This window comes from Bidens hawaiensis, unplaced genomic scaffold (assembly GCF_021521415.1).
Source record: "Bidens hawaiensis isolate Kalapana, Puna unplaced genomic scaffold, B.hawaiensis_p1.1 tig00016426_1, whole genome shotgun sequence".
Taxonomy (NCBI): Eukaryota; Viridiplantae; Streptophyta; class Magnoliopsida; order Asterales; family Asteraceae; genus Bidens; species Bidens hawaiensis.
Window position 1 is genome coordinate 1 of NW_027492505.1, and position 23,234 is coordinate 23,234.

Genomic DNA, 23,234 nt, shown 5'->3' on the forward strand with positions numbered 1-23,234 from the left:
TTGTATCGCCACAAAATGCGCCCCATGACTAGTCTTTAGCCCGCGAATCCAGATAGATTTCCTTTCCTCGTTGATCCCCCTAATATTGATAGAAAGAATATTCATTTGTTACCTTCAAAGCCACCATCCTCCTCAACCGATTTCTAAACTAAATCTTGATGGTGCACCAAATCAACCCCAAACGCAGCACCCACATGAACCGTTCTTAGAGTCTCGAACCAAACTTCCCGTCCCGCATTATGCTGACCATTTTCCCAGTGGGCATGGTCGCATCCTTCTTGCTCATTAATTCTCTGCCCCCCTCATATGATATCCTCTCCAAGTTTTTTTGCCAAAATGAAAGACTCATCTAAATCCTTATCCACTACATCCCTTATCTCATTAGGGAATAAAACCCTGTTTAACGGGCCTGAGCCAGCCTCTAAGCAACCCAGATCCACGTTCGGGCTTTGAGATCCAGAAGTACTCGTTTTTCTTGACAAAGTTCCTTGATTTTGGCCCATCTTACAACTTGACCCATCAATATTTGAACCGTCCATTAAACCACTAGCCTTTTGAAATTTTGAATGCAAATGGGACCCACCCTCATGATTATCTAGATCCCTCAGACGTACCTCTGCATCTTCCCCACATCCTAAATCTTTGTAACCACATAAACCACCCCAACAGAGTGGTTAACTTCTTCCCACGAGAAATCTGACGGCCATGCGATCTTACCAAATTCCATACCAATTTTGTCGAAAACCTTTGCATCCCAAAAGATAATCGGAACACCAGAGATACGAAGGCACGCAATCCTATCCGAACCAACTTCCTCTCCATCCCAAACCACAGCTGATGACAAGTACTTCTCCCATATTAACTTACGCTCCACAAAATTGTTCATCTCCTCCTTTCCATGAAAACCAAAATCACAGAGTCCTCCAACATATGATAATCTAGTGCCCTTCGCCCCAGCTTCAGCCAGCATATCACCGAGCATTTTCAGAGACCAATGACACTTTGCCACCCCAGCCACCGACCTCCCGATCCAATCCAATCCGACGGTGGATGATTTACCGGCTTCGCCAACGCCACAACCTTTTTCTTCCTTCCCATACTTGTTACACCCACCATAGCCGCCTCCTTGTAAGACCGACCAGATTGCACGTTGCCCTTCGACACCCCTGAGACATTACCCCTTTCCAAACGTTGTCCATGTGTAACCTTCGGCTCCTCTCTTCTCTCATCTGCTTTCCCCTGCCACTTATCGAACCTTGCTACGGTTACTCCGACCTTCGCATCTCTAATCTTAATCATGTTCAGCTCGTTCAACAAACACCACACATCCTTTACTCCTTTAGGTTCCGTAAATATCTCTCTTCTTCGCCACATAAGCATCCGACATCTTTCCGAACTCTTTAAACTCCACCCATAACTCACTAGCCGACACTCCTTTCGGTAAGTTCGAAACCAAAAGCGACGTTTCACCTTTCCCCGGCCATCGATTAATATACATTTTGGCTAGAATATTTGAGTTAATATTTATTAAATTCTTATAAATTACTTAAATTACAAAAAAAATGAAAATCTACAAATTAGATTTGGTTTGGTTTTATCGGTTTTATTACATGCAAAACGAAAACGAACCGTAAGTTAATTCGGTTTTTTCAAAAGCCTAAAACCAAACCGTGAGTCTTTTCTTTTTCAGATCGGTTTTCCGGTTTCATACACACCCTAACACATATTTATTGTGTCTTGAAATAACTAACTAACTAACTAACTAATCACGAGTGTTAACCATAGCCAACTTAACTAACCATACGTCATAGGTTAAATTTAATAATACATGTGTGCATATTTAAATTTAGGATATATTCAAAAGTCTTGATTTAAAATTAGGATTCAAAGTTCTAACAAAACAAACACTAGGTGTACTATGTGGAAAGTCAGTCATATAATGTACCTTGTAAACGGGTCCAAAACCACCCTCTCCAAGTTTATTGTTTATCGAAAAGTTGTCTGTAGCTTTAAGTATTGCAGACAACCGAAAGTGTGGTAGCTCCAACTCTTCAACACCACTTCGTGTCCCTAATATAATTATACGGAATCTATTATTTACGTAATAATTTGGTTTACAAGAAACATTTTAGGCGTTGTTTAGTTTAACTGTTTCTGTTTTGGATACCTTGTTTTGGGTTTGATGTGTTAAAGGTAAAACATAATTCATATCTTGCTGTTGGTGCTTCTTCCTATTATAACGGTAAAATAAGTATATCGAAACTAGCATGACCGAAACCACCAATGCTAGTGGGACAATAACTTGTATTCTTCTTCCTGCAGTAGAAGTTTTATCGCCTTCTATTGAGACTGACAAAACATAATGTGTTAAAACTGACATTTAGTGACGAAAAAAAACTATTGTTTCTGAATTACCTAACTCAGAAGCTGACAATCGTATATAAAGGGTGTCTCCATTTTCATACATCGTTCGGACATCAACTAAACCACCAAACCATAGCAAGCAACCACTCCCAGTCTCTGATATATTTGAAGTTGTGTAAGCAGTACATGAACAATTGCCTTTACACATCCTCTCACATTCCACAAGGGTCATGGTCTGGTTATACCATGACGCCCGAGTGTCGGGTAACTTCAAATTTGAATATTTGTTGAACCCTTCCCCAGGTTTACAATCCAAAGGGATAGTATGTCGACACCCTTGTGACCAATCTGTAATTTTCCATTGAAGAGGAGATACGGGTTCAAACCCCTTCAAACATTCACAAACTGGGGACTTGCCAATGTCGCAGCTCCCATTCGGCCCACACACCGCATACTGATCACAAAGATCGTGTTGTCTAGCCAAATAGAGGTTCCACTCTTGTTTGCTATCAATCCATAACAAGCGCTCTAAACGACCATTTGACTGTAACACTACCCTTGTAATAACTGAAGTATCTATAAGATTATACTGATAGTAAATTTCTCTCTGATTAAGAACAAAGGTGAAGTTGTAGAATTCGTTGGGTCTCAAATTAGGAGTTCCCGTAAACCTGAGTCCATTCCATGGACCTCCCCTGAACTTTATTTCCTTTCCTTCCGATAAGATCACCTGAGGGTAACCTCTTGAATCAATCCTATTAGTAAAGTCACCGGTGGCAGGATCATCGTTGGATTTCCAGGACGTATAGTATCTTTCAGTTCCAGTAACAAAATTCCAGCCATGCTTCATGCCGGGAAGTAAAGTGTCTGTCGGAAAGTCGAAACTTTGCCATATGGGATCATCTTCTTGATTGAAGCCGTCACCTTCCTCGTAAATAATAAAGTTTCCATTATCCAGAAGCTTACAAACTGGATTTCCCACTGACGTTGTTGATGAATTTGAGGAGGACCATACTACATGGCCCTTAGTGGCTTCCCGAAGAACTAAAACTCCCTCAAGGGTGAGAGTTAGCTCGTCTGAGGTATCGGTGAGTGGTCTGTTCCTGTTGGCTACCCATACAATGGTTCTGGTGGATATTTTCTTGTACCATATTCCGACATAATGGTTCGTTGAGTTCCCGGGGTTAAAGAAACCAAGTTCGAAGTTTTCTAGTGGCGAAATTATGGTTTCGTTATATCTAACTATTTGGTTTACAGATACGGTGTCTGCTGCATGTGTACGAGTTATAGATGCATAAAGTACAGCTAGGAAGACAAAGATCGACATAGCCTTGGCGATTCTCCTTTCCCACATTAACATATCAAGAAATTAAAAACAAAACTTCAAAATAGGTGGCCTGAAATCTAAATGTCAAACTTTGTGAGATTTTGATTCCTGGAATTAGGTAGTATCAATAATTTGAATGTCAGTTTTCTTTCTTATGAAAGGGGAAGTTATTATATTTTAAGACTTTTTATAGTCATTAGTCATCAATAGAAAATTCAGACACATAAGTATCTAATTTTTTTTTCTTATTTAAGACATCACATCACGTCACGTATAAACACAACTACACAAATGAGTATTAGTGACGGTTAATCGCTGACGGTCTTCTTCGATATTTATGAACGAAAAATCAGAAAAGGATAATAAGAGAGAGAAAAAACAAAATTAAATACCCATCGGTTATCTTTCACTGATTACCAACAAGTCCATAATCCAGAATAAAGTTGACTATTATCATAGGACACATGGCACGGGAAAGCACAAATTTGATCGTTTCATTGTGGAAACATGACACGGGATACCGATCAGGCTTGGAGGCTGTACAAGAATGGCAAGCATTTGGAATTTCTTGATGGAACCATCAAGGCTGGATTCTTATGTGCACTCAGAAGTGCAGCGATCGATTCATGTCGGTTTATTGTGCGTGCAAAAGTATCCTGAAGACAGACCAGACATGACCATCATGGTTCTTATGTTAAGTAGAGAAATTCCATTTGCCCAAACCGAAACGACTTGGTTTTTATACAGAAAGAAGGAGACCACAAGAAGTAGAATCTTCATCTAGTAACCATGAATGGAGTTCATTCAACCAATTAACTGTCACATATTTGCAACCTAGATAGAAAATTACCTTTTTATATTTGGAATGCCTATATCACTGTCACACTAAACAGGTTACAAGATCAGCTGACATTATAATTATTGTAAAACAATCTGCATGCATAATCCAATAGACGATTTGTGTATATTAGATGATGATCTTGTTCATTCAGATTTGTTGGTAAACTAGGTTGTAGTGTGGTACTATAACACTTGTGAGCATATATTAAAATGAAATCTCCTATGCAAGTACGAACGTCTAAGAGAGCATAGAATTTGGAATTTGAAGAAAATTATGTCTTCATTTACAAAATGGTGGTATTTTTCTGTACACTAAGAAAACTAAATATCAGGGTGCTTAATTGGACTGTATTCCACAAAGGTATTGGTGAGACTGAGTAAGTGAAGATAGATCTTGCAGCTTATCTCTTGCAAATACATATTATCAGGTTATCTACCGTTCAACATTGTTATGCTAAGATCATTGTTAGAAGTTTTTCCATGTGAACATGAAGATTCTCTACTATCATCCTTAGTTATTCCAACATAAAATCCTGGTTCTCTGGGTGAAGGCAATGGACCCTCACTCTCCAACATCAGGATCGCAGAAGCCATAGTCGGTCTATCTTCTGGTCGGCCTTGAACACACAGCAATCCAACATGGATTGACCGGATAACTTGAGATACATTGATTGGTTCACCTAGGCACCTGTCAAATAATTGCAAGGATTTGCCTTCATTATGGAGTTCCCAGGCCTATCAAGAACAAATAACATAGCTATTATGTTGAGTTGTTTCAAAAGGGAAAATCCACTTAAAAGCAGTAACCAATTTTGTTCTACTTTTTTTGTGCTCAAAAAGTCAATATTCTATAAATGCCACAACATCAGATCTTTGTAAGCTGGTTAGCTTGTTATTGATGTAAACATAAGTAAACATCAATAACAAAAGAAAAACCAAAGCCTTTTTACCCTTTTATACAGTTCGCACTTTAAAAATTAACAAAAACTTACATGTCCAATAAGGATGTTGCAATGTTCTTTGTGGACAAAATCTCTGTTTTTCTCTCCACACACAATTTCCAGCACTAATACACCGAAGCTATATACGTCTGATTTTATAGAAAATATTCCACCTCCTGCATACTCGGGCGCCATGTAGCCACTATGATGAATCAAGTTAGTGTAAGTGATTAAGTAAATAAATTGTAACGAGGTTAGCTAGATGAATCTCACTATGTTCCAACAACTCTGTTTGTCTTTTCCTCTATTTGATTTCCGCCAAATTTTTTAGCCGTGCCAAAATCTGATATCTTTGGATTCATATCTTTGTCAAGCAAAATATTGCTGACTTTGAGATCCCTATGTATGATTCTGAGACGAGAATCCTGGTGAAGATATAGAAGTCCACGAGCAATTCCAATGATAATGCGGTAACGTGCAGGCCAATCAAGAACCTTGCTTTTAGTTTTATCTGTGAATTGAATAGTTTGAATTTAGTTTATATCCTTGTTGATTTAATAGTCTTCTATGTTTTTTCTTATTGTTTTATTACCAAATATGAAGGAGTCAAGGCCTTTGTTTAGCATGTATTCATAAATCAGCATCACTTCAGTTCCTTCTAGGCAGCAGCCCAAGAGCTTGACAAGATTGCGATGCTGCAGCTTAGATATCGAGATGACCTCATTCTTGAACTCATAGAATCCTTGAGTGGATGTTTTTGCTAGTCGCTTCACTGCTATTTCCTGTCCGTTTTCGAGTACACCCTGCAACATATCGTTTTAAGAAGTATATATTATAGAACATGGCTAGGGAATATTATTCAAACAGTTGATAAAAAAAAACAAATCCATGTATGTGGCTTAGTTGATCATATGATCGATCTAGTCCACAGCCTTGGAATTGGACTATCATGTGACTTGTTCACAAGGCAACAAATTGATGCGGTTCACAGTACTCTGTAGCAACAATTCTAAATAATCATCTGATAATTTTTTTTTACCTTCATAGTCATCTTAAAGTAGTAACACATGAACACTAGGTGTACTATATACAAGATCTTGCAGTCACATAATATACCTTATAAACGGGTCCAAACCCACCTTCTCCAAGTTTATTGTTTAGTGAAAAGTTGTTTGTAGCTTTAAGTATTGCTGACAAACCAAAGAGTGGGAGCTCTAGATCTTCATCATCACTTTGTGTCCCTAATATACTTACATGAAAATATATTATTTTGGTAATAACACATTTTACTAAAATGATTTATCAGGTTTCACTCAATTCAGATAGCATTTCAGGCAAAACTCTAATTGTTTCTATTTGTTTTGACATGCTAAAGTTACAACATAATTGAGCAGACCCATTCGTAAGTAGAGAATTTAATGGTAATCAAACTTCATACCTTGACGATGTTCCTTCTTCCTATGATAACGATAAAACAAGCATATTGAAACCAGTATGACCAAAACTAGAAATGCTATGGGAACAATAACTTGTACTCTTCTCGTTGCACTTGGACTCTTACTGTTTTGTATTAAGTCTGAGTCAAAACATAATGCTCTTAAGCGCGCTGACAATTAGACAGATAACCATGAAGCTAGTACGAAAACAAAACTACTGCTTTTTAATTACCTAACTCAGAAGCTGACATTCGTATATAAAGAGTGTCCCCGTTTTCAGCAATCCTTCTGATATCAATTAGGCCACCAAACCATAGCAAGCAACCACTACCAGCCCCTGATATATTCGAATTAGTGTAGGCAGTACACGAACAATTTCTTTTACACATATTCTCACACTCTGCAAGGGTCATGGTCTGGTTATACCATGACGCCCGAGTGTCGGGTAACTTCAAATTTGAATATTTGTTGAACCCTTCCCCAGGTTTACAATCCAAAGGGATAGTATGTCGACACCCTTGTGACCAATCTGTAATTTTCCATTGAAGAGGAGATACGGGTTCAAACCCCTTCAAACATTCACAAACTGGGGACTTGCCAATGTCGCAGCTCCCATTCGGCCCACACACCGCATACTGATCACAAAGATCGTGTTGTCTAGCCATATAGAGGTTCCACTCTTGTCTGCTATCAATCCATAACAAGCGCTCTAAACGACCATTTGACTGTAACACTACCCTTGTAATAACTGAAGTATCTATAAGATTATACTGATAGTAAATTTCTCTCTGATTAAGAACAAAGGTGAAGTTGTAGAATTCGTTGGGTCTCAAATTAGGAGTTCCCGTAATCCTGAGTCCATTCCATGGACCTCCCCTGAACTTTATTTCCTTTCCTTCCGATAAGATCACCTGAGGGTAACCTCTTGAATCAATCCTATTAGTAAAGTCACCGGTGGCAGGATCATCGCTGGATTTCCAGGACGTATAGTATCTTTCAGTTCCAGTAACAAAATTCCAGCCATGCTTCATGCCGGGAAGTAAAGTGTCTGTCGGAAAGTCGAAACTTTGCCATATGGGATCATCTTCTTGATTGAAGCCGTCACCTTCCTCGTAAATAATAAAGTTTCCATTATCCAGAAGCTTACAAACTGGATTTCCCACTGACGTTGTTGATGAATTTGAGGAGGACCATACTACATGGCCCTTAGTGGCTTCCCGAAGAACTAAAACTCCCTCAAGGGTGAGAGTTAGCTCGCCTGAGGTATCGGTGAGTGGTCTGTTCCTGTTGGCTACCCATACAATGGTTCTGGTGGATATTTTCTTGTACCATATTCCGACATAATGGTTCGTTGAGTTCCCGGGGTTAAAGAAACCAAGTTCGAAGTTTTCTAGTGGCGAAATTATGGTTTCGTTATATCTAACTATTTGGTTTACAGATACGGTGTCTGCTGCATGTGTACGAGTTATAGATGCATAAAGTACAGCTAGGAAGACAAAGATCGACATAGCCTTGGCGATTCTCCTTTCCCACATTAACATATCAAGAAATTAAAAACAAAACTTCAAAATAGGTGGCCTGAAATCTAAATGTCAAACTTTGTGAGATTTTGATTCCTGGAATTAGGTAGTATCAATAATTTGAATGTCAGTTTTCTTTCTTATGAAAGGGGAAGTTATTATATTTTAAGACTTTTTATAGTCATTAGTCATCAATAGAAAATTCAGACACATAAGTATCTAATTTTTTTTTCTTATTTAAGACATCACATCACGTCACGTATAAACACAACTACACAAATGAGTATTAGTGACGGTTAATCGCTGACGGTCTTCTTCGATATTTATGAACGAAAAATCAGAAAAGGATAATAAGAGAGAGAAAAAACAAAATTAAATACCCATCGGTTATCTTTCACTGATTACCAACAAGTCCATAATCCAGAATAAAGTTGACTATTATCATAGGACACATGGCACGGGAAAGCACAAATTTGATCGTTTCATTGTGGAAACATGACACGGGATACCGATCAGGCTTGGAGGCTGTACAAGAATGGCAAGCATTTGGAATTTCTTGATGGAACCATCAAGGCTGGATTCTTATGTGCACTCAGAAGTGCAGCGATCGATTCATGTCGGTTTATTGTGCGTGCAAAAGTATCCTGAAGACAGACCAGACATGACCATCATGGTTCTTATGTTAAGTAGAGAAATTCCATTTGCCCAAACCGAAACGACTTGGTTTTTATACAGAAAGAAGGAGACCACAAGAAGTAGAATCTTCATCTAGTAACCATGAATGGAGTTCATTCAACCAATTAACTGTCACATATTTGCAACCTAGATAGAAAATTACCTTTTTATATTTGGAATGCCTATATCACTGTCACACTAAACAGGTTACAAGATCAGCTGACATTATAATTATTGTAAAACAATCTGCATGCATAATCCAATAGACGATTTGTGTATATTAGATGATGATCTTGTTCATTCAGATTTGTTGGTAAACTAGGTTGTAGTGTGGTACTATAACACTTGTGAGCATATATTAAAATGAAATCTCCTATGCAAGTACGAACGTCTAAGAGAGCATAGAATTTGGAATTTGAAGAAAATTATGTCTTCATTTACAAAATGGTGGTATTTTTCTGTACACTAAGAAAACTAAATATCAGGGTGCTTAATTGGACTGTATTCCACAAAGGTATTGGTGAGACTGAGTAAGTGAAGATAGATCTTGCAGCTTATCTCTTGCAAATACATATTATCAGGTTATCTACCGTTCAACATTGTTATGCTAAGATCATTGTTAGAAGTTTTTCCATGTGAACATGAAGATTCTCTACTATCATCCTTAGTTATTCCAACATAAAATCCTGGTTCTCTGGGTGAAGGCAATGGACCCTCACTCTCCAACATCAGGATCGCAGAAGCCATAGTCGGTCTATCTTCTGGTCGGCCTTGAACACACAGCAATCCAACATGGATTGACCGGATAACTTGAGATACATTGATTGGTTCACCTAGGCACCTGTCAAATAATTGCAAGGATTTGCCTTCATTATGGAGTTCCCAGGCCTATCAAGAACAAATAACATAGCTATTATGTTGAGTTGTTTCAAAAGGGAAAATCCACTTAAAAGCAGTAACCAATTTTGTTCTACTTTTTTTGTGCTCAAAAAGTCAATATTCTATAAATGCCACAACATCAGATCTTTGTAAGCTGGTTAGCTTGTTATTGATGTAAACATAAGTAAACATCAATAACAAAAGAAAACCAAAGCCTTTTTACCCTTTTATACAGTTCGCACTTTAAAAATTAACAAAAACTTACAAGTCCAATAAGGATGTTGCAATGTTCTTTGTGGACAAAATCTCTGTTTTTCTCTCCACACACAATTTCCAGCACTAATACACCGAAGCTATATACGTCTGATTTTATAGAAAATATTCCACCTCGTGCATACTCGGGCGCCATGTAGCCACTATGATGAATCAAGTTAGTGTAAGTGATTAAGTAAATAAATTGTAACGAGGTTAGCTAGATGAATCTCACTATGTTCCAACAACTCTGTTTGTCTTTTCCTCTATTTGATTTCCGCCAAATTTTTTAGCCGTGCCAAAATCTGATATCTTTGGATTCATATCTTTGTCAAGCAAAATATTGCTGACTTTGAGATCCCTATGTATGATTCTGAGACGAGAATCCTGGTGAAGATATAGAAGTCCACGAGCAATTCCAATGATAATGCGGTAACGTGCAGGCCAATCAAGAACCTTGCTTTTAGTTTTATCTGTGAATTGAATAGTTTGAATTTAGTTTATATCCTTGTTGATTTAATAGTCTTCTATGTTTTTTCTTATTGTTTTATTACCAAATATGAAGGAGTCAAGGCCTTTGTTTAGCATGTATTCATAAATCAGCATCACTTCAGTTCCTTCTAGGCAGCAGCCCAAGAGCTTGACAAGATTGCGATGCTGCAGCTTAGATATCGAGATGACCTCATTCTTGAACTCATAGAATCCTTGAGTGGATGTTTTTGCTAGTCGCTTCACTGCTATTTCCTGTCCGTTTTCGAGTACACCCTGCAACATATCGTTTTAAGAAGTATATATTATAGAACATGGCTAGGGAATATTATTCAAACAGTTGATAAAAAAAAACAAATCCATGTATGTGGCTTAGTTGATCATATGATCGATCTAGTCCACAGCCTTGGAATTGGACTATCATGTGACTTGTTCACAAGGCAACAAATTGATGCGGTTCACAGTACTCTGTAGCAACAATTCTAAATAATCATCTGATAATTTTTTTTTACCTTCATAGTCATCTTAAAGTAGTAACACATGAACACTAGGTGTACTATATACAAGATCTTGCAGTCACATAATATACCTTATAAACGGGTCCAAACCCACCTTCTCCAAGTTTATTGTTTAGTGAAAAGTTGTTTGTTGCTTTAAGTATTGCTGACAAACCAAAGAGTGGGAGCTCTAGATCTTCATCATCACTTTGTGTCCCTAATATACTTACATGAAAATATATTATTTTGGTAATAACACATTTTACTAAAATGATTTATCAGGTTTCACTCAATTCAGATAGCATTTCAGGCAAAACTCTAATTGTTTCTATTTGTTTTGACATGCTAAAGTTACAACATAATTGAGCAGACCCATTCGTAAGTAGAGAATTTAATGGTAATCAAACTTCATACCTTGACGATGTTCCTTCTTCCTATGATAACGATAAAACAAGCATATTGAAACCAGTATGACCAAAACTAGAAATGCTATGGGAACAATAACTTGTACTCTTCTCGTTGCACTTGGACTCTTACTGTTTTGTATTAAGTCTGAGTCAAAACATAATGCTCTTAAGCGCGCTGACAATTAGACAGATAACCATGAAGCTAGTACGAAAACAAAACTACTGCTTTTTAATTACCTAACTCAGAAGCTGACATTCGTATATAAAGAGTGTCCCCGTTTTCAGCAATCCTTCTGATATCAATTAGGCCACCAAACCATAGCAAGCAACCACTACCAGCCCCTGATATATTCGAATTAGTGTAGGCAGTACACGAACAATTTCTTTTACACATATTCTCACACTCTGCAAGGGTCATGGTCTGGTTATACCATGACGCCCGAGTGTCGGGTAACTTCAAATTTGAATATTTGTTGAACCCTTCCCCAGGTTTACAATCCAAAGGGATAGTATGTCGACACCCTTGTGACCAATCTGTAATTTTCCATTGAAGAGGAGATACGGGTTCAAACCCCTTCAAACATTCACAAACTGGGGACTTGCCAATGTCGCAGCTCCCATTCGGCCCACACACCGCATACTGATCACAAAGATCGTGTTGTCTAGCCATATAGAGGTTCCACTCTTGTCTGCTATCAATCCATAACAAGCGCTCTAAACGACCATTTGACTGTAACACTACCCTTGTAATAACTGAAGTATCTATAAGATTATACTGATAGTAAATTTCTCTCTGATTAAGAACAAAGGTGAAGTTGTAGAATTCGTTGGGTCTCAAATTAGGAGTTCCCGTAATCCTGAGTCCATTCCATGGACCTCCCCTGAACTTTATTTCCTTTCCTTCCGATAAGATCACCTGAGGGTAACCTCTTGAATCAATCCTATTAGTAAAGTCACCGGTGGCAGGATCATCTCTGGATTTCCAGGACGTATAGTATCTTTCAGTTCCAGTAACAAAATTCCAGCCATGCTTCATGCCGGGAAGTAAAGTGTCTGTCGGAAAGTCGAAACTTTGCCATATGGGATCATCTTCTTGATTGAAGCCGTCACCTTCCTCGTAAATAATAAAGTTTCCATTATCCAGAAGCTTACAAACTGGATTTCCCACTGACGTTGTTGATGAATTTGAGGAGGACCATACTACATGGCCCTTAGTGGCTTCCCGAAGAACTAAAACTCCCTCAAGGGTGAGAGTTAGCTCGCCTGAGGTATCGGTGAGTGGTCTGTTCCTGTTGGCTACCCATACAATGGTTCTGGTGGATATTTTCTTGTACCATATTCCGACATAATGGTTCGTTGAGTTCCCGGGGTTAAAGAAACCAAGTTCGAAGTTTTCTAGTGGCGAAATTATGGTTTCGTTATATCTAACTATTTGGTTTACAGATACGGTGTCTGCTGCATGTGTACGAGTTATAGATGCATAAAGTACAGCTAGGAAGACAAAGATCGACATAGCCTTGGCGATTCTCCTTTCCCACATTAACATATCAAGAAATTAAAAACAAAACTTCAAAATAGGTGGCCTGAAATCTAAATGTCAAACTTTGTGAGATTTTGATTCCTGGAATTAGGTAGTATCAATAATTTGAATGTCAGTTTTCTTTCTTATGAAAGGGGAAGTTATTATATTTTAAGACTTTTTATAGTCATTAGTCATCAATAGAAAATTCAGACACATAAGTATCTAATTTTTTTTTCTTATTTAAGACATCACATCACGTCACGTATAAACACAACTACACAAATGAGTATTAGTGACGGTTAATCGCTGACGGTCTTCTTCGATATTTATGAACGAAAAATCAGAAAAGGATAATAAGAGAGAGAAAAAACAAAATTAAATACCCATCGGTTATCTTTCACTGATTACCAACAAGTCCATAATCCAGAATAAAGTTGACTATTATCATAGGACACATGGCACGGGAAAGCACAAATTTGATCGTTTCATTGTGGAAACATGACACGGGATACCGATCAGGCTTGGAGGCTGTACAAGAATGGCAAGCATTTGGAATTTCTTGATGGAACCATCAAGGCTGGATTCTTATGTGCACTCAGAAGTGCAGCGATCGATTCATGTCGGTTTATTGTGCGTGCAAAAGTATCCTGAAGACAGACCAGACATGACCATCATGGTTCTTATGTTAAGTAGAGAAATTCCATTTGCCCAAACCGAAACGACTTGGTTTTTATACAGAAAGAAGGAGACCACAAGAAGTAGAATCTTCATCTAGTAACCATGAATGGAGTTCATTCAACCAATTAACTGTCACATATTTGCAACCTAGATAGAAAATTACCTTTTTATATTTGGAATGCCTATATCACTGTCACACTAAACAGGTTACAAGATCAGCTGACATTATAATTATTGTAAAACAATCTGCATGCATAATCCAATAGACGATTTGTGTATATTAGATGATGATCTTGTTCATTCAGATTTGTTGGTAAACTAGGTTGTAGTGTGGTACTATAACACTTGTGAGCATATATTAAAATGAAATCTCCTATGCAAGTACGAACGTCTAAGAGAGCATAGAATTTGGAATTTGAAGAAAATTATGTCTTCATTTACAAAATGGTGGTATTTTTCTGTACACTAAGAAAACTAAATATCAGGGTGCTTAATTGGACTGTATTCCACAAAGGTATTGGTGAGACTGAGTAAGTGAAGATAGATCTTGCAGCTTATCTCTTGCAAATACATATTATCAGGTTATCTACCGTTCAACATTGTTATGCTAAGATCATTGTTAGAAGTTTTTCCATGTGAACATGAAGATTCTCTACTATCATCCTTAGTTATTCCAACATAAAATCCTGGTTCTCTGGGTGAAGGCAATGGACCCTCACTCTCCAACATCAGGATCGCAGAAGCCATAGTCGGTCTATCTTCTGGTCGGCCTTGAACACACAGCAATCCAACATGGATTGACCGGATAACTTGAGATACATTGATTGGTTCACCTAGGCACCTGTCAAATAATTGCAAGGATTTGCCTTCATTATGGAGTTCCCAGGCCTATCAAGAACAAATAACATAGCTATTATGTTGAGTTGTTTCAAAAGGGAAAATCCACTTAAAAGCAGTAACCAATTTTGTTCTACTTTTTTTGTGCTCAAAAAGTCAATATTCTATAAATGCCACAACATCAGATCTTTGTAAGCTGGTTAGCTTGTTATTGATGTAAACATAAGTAAACATCAATAACAAAAGAAAAACCAAAGCCTTTTTACCCTTTTATACAGTTCGCACTTTAAAAATTAACAAAAACTTACATGTCCAATAAGGATGTTGCAATGTTCTTTGTGGACAAAATCTCTGTTTTTCTCTCCACACACAATTTCCAGCACTAATACACCGAAGCTATATACGTCTGATTTTATAGAAAATATTCCACCTCCTGCATACTCGGGCGCCATGTAGCCACTATGATGAATCAAGTTAGTGTAAGTGATTAAGTAAATAAATTGTAACGAGGTTAGCTAGATGAATCTCACTATGTTCCAACAACTCTGTTTGTCTTTTCCTCTATTTGATTTCCGCCAAATTTTTTAGCCGTGCCAAAATCTGATATCTTTGGATTCATATCTTTGTCAAGCAAAATATTGCTGACTTTGAGATCCCTATGTATGATTCTGAGACGAGAATCCTGGTGAAGATATAGAAGTCCACGAGCAATTCCAATGATAATGCGGTAACGTGCAGGCCAATCAAGAACCTTGCTTTTAGTTTTATCTGTGAATTGAATAGTTTGAATTTAGTTTATATCCTTGTTGATTTAATAGTCTTCTATGTTTTTTCTTATTGTTTTATTACCAAATATGAAGGAGTCAAGGCCTTTGTTTAGCATGTATTCATAAATCAGCATCACTTCAGTTCCTTCTAGGCAGCAGCCCAAGAGCTTGACAAGATTGCGATGCTGCAGCTTAGATATCGAGATGACCTCATTCTTGAACTCATAGAATCCTTGAGTGGATGTTTTTGCTAGTCGCTTCACTGCTATTTCCTGTCCGTTTTCGAGTACACCCTGCAACATATCGTTTTAAGAAGTATATATTATAGAACATGGCTAGGGAATATTATTCAAACAGTTGATAAAAAAAAACAAATCCATGTATGTGGCTTAGTTGATCATATGATCGATCTAGTCCACAGCCTTGGAATTGGACTATCATGTGACTTGTTCACAAGGCAACAAATTGATGCGGTTCACAGTACTCTGTAGCAACAATTCTAAATAATCATCTGATAATTTTTTTTTACCTTCATAGTCATCTTAAAGTAGTAACACATGAACACTAGGTGTACTATATACAAGATCTTGCAGTCACATAATATACCTTATAAACGGGTCCAAACCCACCTTCTCCAAGTTTATTGTTTAGTGAAAAGTTGTTTGTAGCTTTAAGTATTGCTGACAAACCAAAGAGTGGGAGCTCTAGATCTTCATCATCACTTTGTGTCCCTAATATACTTACATGAAAATATATTATTTTGGTAATAACACATTTTACTAAAATGATTTATCAGGTTTCACTCAATTCAGATAGCATTTCAGGCAAAACTCTAATTGTTTCTATTTGTTTTGACATGCTAAAGTTACAACATAATTGAGCAGACCCATTCGTAAGTAGAGAATTTAATGGTAATCAAACTTCATACCTTGACGATGTTCCTTCTTCCTATGATAACGATAAAACAAGCATATTGAAACCAGTATGACCAAAACTAGAAATGCTATGGGAACAATAACTTGTACTCTTCTCGTTGCACTTGGACTCTTACTGTTTTGTATTAAGTCTGAGTCAAAACATAATGCTCTTAAGCGCGCTGACAATTAGACAGATAACCATGAAGCTAGTACGAAAACAAAACTACTGCTTTTTAATTACCTAACTCAGAAGCTGACATTCGTATATAAAGAGTGTCCCCGTTTTCAGCAATCCTTCTGATATCAATTAGGCCACCAAACCATAGCAAGCAACCACTACCAGCCCCTGATATATTCGAATTAGTGTAGGCAGTACACGAACAATTTCTTTTACACATATTCTCACACTCTGCAAGGGTCATGGTCTGGTTATACCATGACGCCCGAGTGTCGGGTAACTTCAAATTTGAATATTTGTTGAACCCTTCCCCAGGTTTACAATCCAAAGGGATAGTATGTCGACACCCTTGTGACCAATCTGTAATTTTCCATTGAAGAGGAGATACGGGTTCAAACCCCTTCAAACATTCACAAACTGGGGACTTGCCAATGTCGCAGCTCCCATTCGGCCCACACACCGCATACTGATCACAAAGATCGTGTTGTCTAGCCATATAGAGGTTCCACTCTTGTCTGCTATCAATCCATAACAAGCGCTCTAAACGACCATTTGACTGTAACACTACCCTTGTAATAACTGAAGTATCTATAAGATTATACTGATAGTAAATTTCTCTCTGATTAAGAACAAAGGTGAAGTTGTAGAATTCGTTGGGTCTCAAATTAGGAGTTCCCGTAATCCTGAGTCCATTCCATGGACCTCCCCTGAACTTTATTTCCTTTCCTTCCGATATGATCACCTGAGGATAACCTCTTGAATCAATCCTATTAGTAAAGTCACCGGTGGCAGGATCATCGCTGGATTTCCAGGACGTATAGTATCTTTCAGTTCCAGTAACAAAATTCCAGCCATGCTTCATGCCGGGAAGTAAAGTGTCTGTCGGAAAGTCGAAACTTTGCCATATGGGATCATCTTCTTGATTGAAGCCGTCACCTTCCTCGTAAATAATAAAGTTTCCATTATCCAGAAGCTTACAAACTGGATTTCCCACTGACGTTGTTGATGAATTTGAGGAGGACCATACTACATGGCCCTTAGTGGCTTCCCGAAGAACTAAAACTCCCTCAAGGGTGAGAGTTAGCTCGCCTGAGGTATCGGTGAGTGGTCTGTTCCTGTTGGCTACCCATACAATGGTTCTGGTGGATATTTTCTTGTACCATATTCCGACATAATGGTTCGTTGAGTTCCCGGGGTTAAAGAAACCAAGTTCGAAGTTTTCTAGTGGCGAAATTATGGTTTCGTTATATCTAACTATTTGGTTTACAGATACGGTGTCTGCTGCATGTGTACGAGTTATAGATGCATAAAGTACAGCTAGGAAGACAAAGATCGACATAGCCTTGGCGATTCTCCTTTCCCACATTAACATATCAAGAAATTAAAAACAAAACTTCAAAATAGGTGGCCTGAAATCTAAATGTCAAACTTTGTGAGATTTTGATTCCTGGAATTAGGTAGTATCAATAATTTGAATGTCAGTTTTCTTTCTTATGAAAGGGGAAGTTATTATATTTTAAGACTTTTTATAGTCATTAGTCATCAATAGAAAATTCAGACACATAAGTATCTAATTTTTTTTTCTTATTTAAGACATCACATCACGTCACGTATAAACACAACTACACAAATGAGTATTAGTGACGGTTAATCGCTGACGGTCTTCTTCGATATTTATGAACGAAAAATCAGAAAAGGATAATAAGAGAGAGAAAAAACAAAATTAAATACCCATCGGTTATCTTTCACTGATTACCAACAAGTCCATAATCCAGAATAAAGTTGACTATTATCATAGGACACATGGCACGGGAAAGCACAAATTTGATCGTTTCATTGTGGAAACATGACACGGGATACCGATCAGGCTTGGAGGCTGTACAAGAATGGCAAGCATTTGGAATTTCTTGATGGAACCATCAAGGCTGGATTCTTATGTGCACTCAGAAGTGCAGCGATCGATTCATGTCGGTTTATTGTGCGTGCAAAAGTATCCTGAAGACAGACCAGACATGACCATCATGGTTCTTATGTTAAGTAGAGAAATTCCATTTGCCCAAACCGAAACGACTTGGTTTTTATACAGAAAGAAGGAGACCACAAGAAGTAGAATCTTCATCTAGTAACCATGAATGGAGTTCATTCAACCAATTAACTGTCACATATTTGCAACCTAGATAGAAAATTACCTTTTTATATTTGGAATGCCTATATCACTGTCACACTAAACAGGTTACAAGATCAGCTGACATTATAATTATTGTAAAACAATCTGCATGCATAATCCAATAGACGATTTGTGTATATTAGATGATGATCTTGTTCATTCAGATTTGTTGGTAAACTAGGTTGTAGTGTGGTACTATAACACTTGTGAGCATATATTAAAATGAAATCTCCTATGCAAGTACGAACGTCTAAGAGAGCATAGAATTTGGAATTTGAAGAAAATTATGTCTTCATTTACAAAATGGTGGTATTTTTCTGTACACTAAGAAAACTAAATATCAGGGTGCTTAATTGGACTGTATTCCACAAAGGTATTGGTGAGACTGAGTAAGTGAAGATAGATCTTGCAGCTTATCTCTTGCAAATACATATTATCAGGTTATCTACCGTTCAACATTGTTATGCTAAGATCATTGTTAGAAGTTTTTCCATGTGAACATGAAGATTCTCTACTATCATCCTTAGTTATTCCAACATAAAATCCTGGTTCTCTGGGTGAAGGCAATGGACCCTCACTCTCCAACATCAGGATCGCAGAAGCCATAGTCGGTCTATCTTCTGGTCGGCCTTGAACACACAGCAATCCAACATGGATTGACCGGATAACTTGAGATACATTGATTGGTTCACCTAGGCACCTGTCAAATAATTGCAAGGATTTGCCTTCATTATGGAGTTCCCAGGCCTATCAAGAACAAATAACATAGCTATTATGTTGAGTTGTTTCAAAAGGGAAAATCCACTTAAAAGCAGTAACCAATTTTGTTCTACTTTTTTTGTGCTCAAAAAGTCAATATTCTATAAATGCCACAACATCAGATCTTTGTAAGCTGGTTAGCTTGTTATTGATGTAAACATAAGTAAACATCAATAACAAAAGAAAAACCAAAGCCTTTTTACCCTTTTATACAGTTCGCACTTTAAAAATTAACAAAAACTTACATGTCCAATAAGGATGTTGCAATGTTCTTTGTGGACAAAATCTCTGTTTTTCTCTCCACACACAATTTCCAGCACTAATACACCGAAGCTATATACGTCTGATTTTATAGAAAATATTCCACCTCCTGCATACTCGGGCGCCATGTAGCCACTATGATGAATCAAGTTAGTGTAAGTGATTAAGTAAATAAATTGTAACGAGGTTAGCTAGATGAATCTCACTATGTTCCAACAACTCTGTTTGTCTTTTCCTCTATTTGATTTCCGCCAAATTTTTTAGCCGTGCCAAAATCTGATATCTTTGGATTCATATCTTTGTCAAGCAAAATATTGCTGACTTTGAGATCCCTATGTATGATTCTGAGACGAGAATCCTGGTGAAGATATAGAAGTCCACGAGCAATTCCAATGATAATGCGGTAACGTGCAGGCCAATCAAGAACCTTGCTTTTAGTTTTATCTGTGAATTGAATAGTTTGAATTTAGTTTATATCCTTGTTGATTTAATAGTCTTCTATGTTTTTTCTTATTGTTTTATTACCAAATATGAAGGAGTCAAGGCCTTTGTTTAGCATGTATTCATAAATCAGCATCACTTCAGTTCCTTCTAGGCAGCAGCCCAAGAGCTTGACAAGATTGCGATGCTGCAGCTTAGATATCGAGATGACCTCATTCTTGAACTCATAGAATCCTTGAGTGGATGTTTTTGCTAGTCGCTTCACTGCTATTTCCTGTCCGTTTTCGAGTACACCCTGCAACATATCGTTTTAAGAAGTATATATTATAGAACATGGCTAGGGAATATTATTCAAACAGTTGATAAAAAAAAACAAATCCATGTATGTGGCTTAGTTGATCATATGATCGATCTAGTCCACAGCCTTGGAATTGGACTATCATGTGACTTGTTCACAAGGCAACAAATTGATGCGGTTCACAGTACTCTGTAGCAACAATTCTAAATAATCATCTGATAATTTTTTTTTACCTTCATAGTCATCTTAAAGTAGTAACACATGAACACTAGGTGTACTATATACAAGATCTTGCAGTCACATAATATACCTTATAAACGGGTCCAAACCCACCTTCTCCAAGTTTATTGTTTAGTGAAAAGTTGTTTGTAGCTTTAAGTATTGCTGACAAACCAAAGAGTGGGAGCTCTAGATCTTCATCATCACTTTGTGTCCCTAATATACTTACATGAAAATATATTATTTTGGTAATAACACATTTTACTAAAATGATTTATCAGGTTTCACTCAATTCAGATAGCATTTCAGGCAAAACTCTAATTGTTTCTATTTGTTTTGACATGCTAAAGTTACAACATAATTGAGCAGACCCATTCGTAAGTAGAGAATTTAATGGTAATCAAACTTCATACCTTGACGATGTTCCTTCTTCCCATGATAACGATAAAACAAGCATATTGAAACCAGTATGACCAAAACTAGAAATGCTATGGGAACAATAACTTGTACTCTTCTCGTTGCACTTGGACTCTTACTGTCTTGTATTAAGTCTGAGTCAAAACATAATGCTCTTAAGCGCGCTGACAATTAGACAGATAACCATGAAGCTAGTACGAAAACAAAACTACTGCTTTTTAATTTCCTAACTCAGAAGCTGACATTCGTATATAAAGAGTGTTCCCGTTTTCAGCAATCCTTCTGATATCAATTAGGCCACCAAACCATAGCAAGCAACCACTACCAGCCCCTGATATATTCGAATTAGTGTAGGCAGTACACGAACAATTTCTTTTACACATATTCTCACACTCTGCTAGGGTCATGGTCTGGTTATACCATGACCCTCGAGTGTCGGGTAACTTCAAATTCAAATACTTATTGAACCCTTCCCCTGGTTTACAATCCAAAGGGACACTATGTCGACACCCTTGTGACCAATCTGTAATCTTCCACTGATCCGGAGATACAGGTTCAAATCCCTTCAAACATTCACAAACAGGGGACTTGTCAATGTTGCAGCTCGCAAATTGCCCACACACCGCGTATTGATCACAAAGATCATTCTGTCGAGCCAAATAAAGCTTCCATTCTTGTTTGCTATCAACCCATAAGAGCCGCTCTACATGACTATTTGGTTGTAACACCAGCCTACTAATAAACGAAGTATCTATAACATTATATTGGGTAAACTTCTCTCTGGTTAAGAACAAAGGTATAGTTGTAAAACCGATTGATTTTCAAATTAGCAACTCCGGTAAACCTGAGTCCATTCCATGGACCTGCCCGGAACTTTATTTTGTGGCCTTCAAATAAGATCAGCTGAGGGTAACCTCTGGTATCAATCCCATAAGAAAACTCACCCAAAGCAGGATCATTAGTCGATTTCCATGATGTGAATCGCCTATCAATCCCGGTAACCAAATTCCTACCCAGCTTCATTCCAGGAAGTAAAGTGTCGGTCATAAAGTCGAAACTTTGCCATATGGGATCTTCTTGATTGATGTCCACACCTTCCTCTTGAATAATAAAGTTGCCTGTATCTAGAAGCCGACCAATCGGATTATTAACTGATGTGGCTGATGAATTTCCTGATGACCATATGACATTGTCCGCGGCTGAATTTTTGAGAATTAAAACTCCATGAAGGGTGAGAGTTAGCTCGCCCGAGGTATCCGTCAGAGGTGTGTTCCGGTTGGCTACCCATACAACAGTTCGTTTCGATATTTGTTTGTACCAAATTCCGATATAATGGTTCGTGGTGTTACCAGGGCTAAAGAAACCAAGTTCAAAGGTTTCTTGTGGTGAAACAATGGTTTCATTGTATCTAATGGTTTGGTTTACAGAAATGGTATGTGAATCATAGGCACAAGTTATTGATGTGTATAGTTTAACAAGGAAGACAAAGATCAACTTGGTGTTGGCTACTCTTTTCTCCATTAACTCATTTAAAAAATTAAAAACAAAACTCTAAGTTGAGATTGATGAATCAAGAAATTTAATGTCTTTATTGGTGGGGTTTTGATGGGTGGAAGGTGGTCAGATGGATGATCATTTACTACAAATGCATTTATTTCTGTCTTTTTCTAAATTTTAAAGGAATTATTATTTTATTTTCCGCTTTTAATGATCACTAAAAAGTTATAGACCAGATACAACATGTGTCCTTTCTTTCTTATTCAAAGACAATTAACACCAAGAATATGTTCATGTCATCCACGACTCTACGCAACTTCATTATTTACATATTTCATATTTATCAATATATACTACTATTAAAGTAATAGACTTTTTAAACAAATGACATATTTCTATTTATTAATAATTATAGTTTTCATATATACTAAATACTAAGGCTTCTTAAATTTTTTTGATAATTAAATAATTTAAAAATAAATAATATTATTTTATTACCACCTGATTTAATTCAAATATTGATATTAATTAATGTTAATGATTGTGATATCTACCTATCACTAATTGTAAGTTATTAGATGGATTGTTTTGCTTTAAAACATCAATGTATTATAATATCGGTTTAATATTTTCAAATGTTTTTTTATAT

At 37.2% G+C, this 23,234-nt stretch overlaps 3 protein-coding genes and 1 pseudogene across 3 annotated transcripts; all 4 read right to left on the bottom strand.

The window, feature by feature from the left end:
* Positions 1-984: 984 nt before the first annotated feature.
* On the bottom strand, positions 985-3,718 carry LOC143551410 (S-locus-specific glycoprotein S13-like). The gene is made up of 5 exons (XM_077041857.1): positions 2,416-3,718; positions 2,282-2,349; positions 2,168-2,231; positions 1,946-2,070; positions 985-1,503 (listed from the first exon to the last, which is right to left on the bottom strand). The coding sequence occupies exons 1-5, from the start codon at positions 3,716-3,718 to the stop codon at positions 985-987; spliced, it is 2,079 nt and encodes a 692-aa protein (XP_076897972.1).
* Positions 3,719-4,761: 1,043 nt separating this feature from the next.
* LOC143551413 (G-type lectin S-receptor-like serine/threonine-protein kinase At4g27290) lies at positions 4,762-8,676 on the bottom strand. The gene is made up of 7 exons (XM_077041858.1): positions 7,141-8,676; positions 6,911-7,048; positions 6,589-6,713; positions 6,065-6,275; positions 5,746-5,983; positions 5,524-5,674; positions 4,762-5,266 (listed from the first exon to the last, which is right to left on the bottom strand). The coding sequence occupies exons 1-7, from the start codon at positions 8,447-8,449 to the stop codon at positions 4,961-4,963; spliced, it is 2,478 nt and encodes an 825-aa protein (XP_076897973.1). The 5' UTR covers positions 8,450-8,676; the 3' UTR covers positions 4,762-4,960.
* An 810-nt stretch (positions 8,677-9,486) lies between these two features.
* Positions 9,487-13,404, bottom strand: LOC143551414 (G-type lectin S-receptor-like serine/threonine-protein kinase At4g27290). Its single transcript, XM_077041859.1, has 7 exons — positions 11,865-13,404; positions 11,635-11,772; positions 11,313-11,437; positions 10,789-10,999; positions 10,470-10,707; positions 10,248-10,398; positions 9,487-9,991 (listed from the first exon to the last, which is right to left on the bottom strand). The coding sequence occupies exons 1-7, from the start codon at positions 13,171-13,173 to the stop codon at positions 9,686-9,688; spliced, it is 2,478 nt and encodes an 825-aa protein (XP_076897974.1). The 5' UTR covers positions 13,174-13,404; the 3' UTR covers positions 9,487-9,685.
* A 1,005-nt stretch (positions 13,405-14,409) lies between these two features.
* LOC143551412 (uncharacterized) lies at positions 14,410-22,740 on the bottom strand (annotated as a pseudogene).
* Positions 22,741-23,234: the final 494 nt, after the last annotated feature.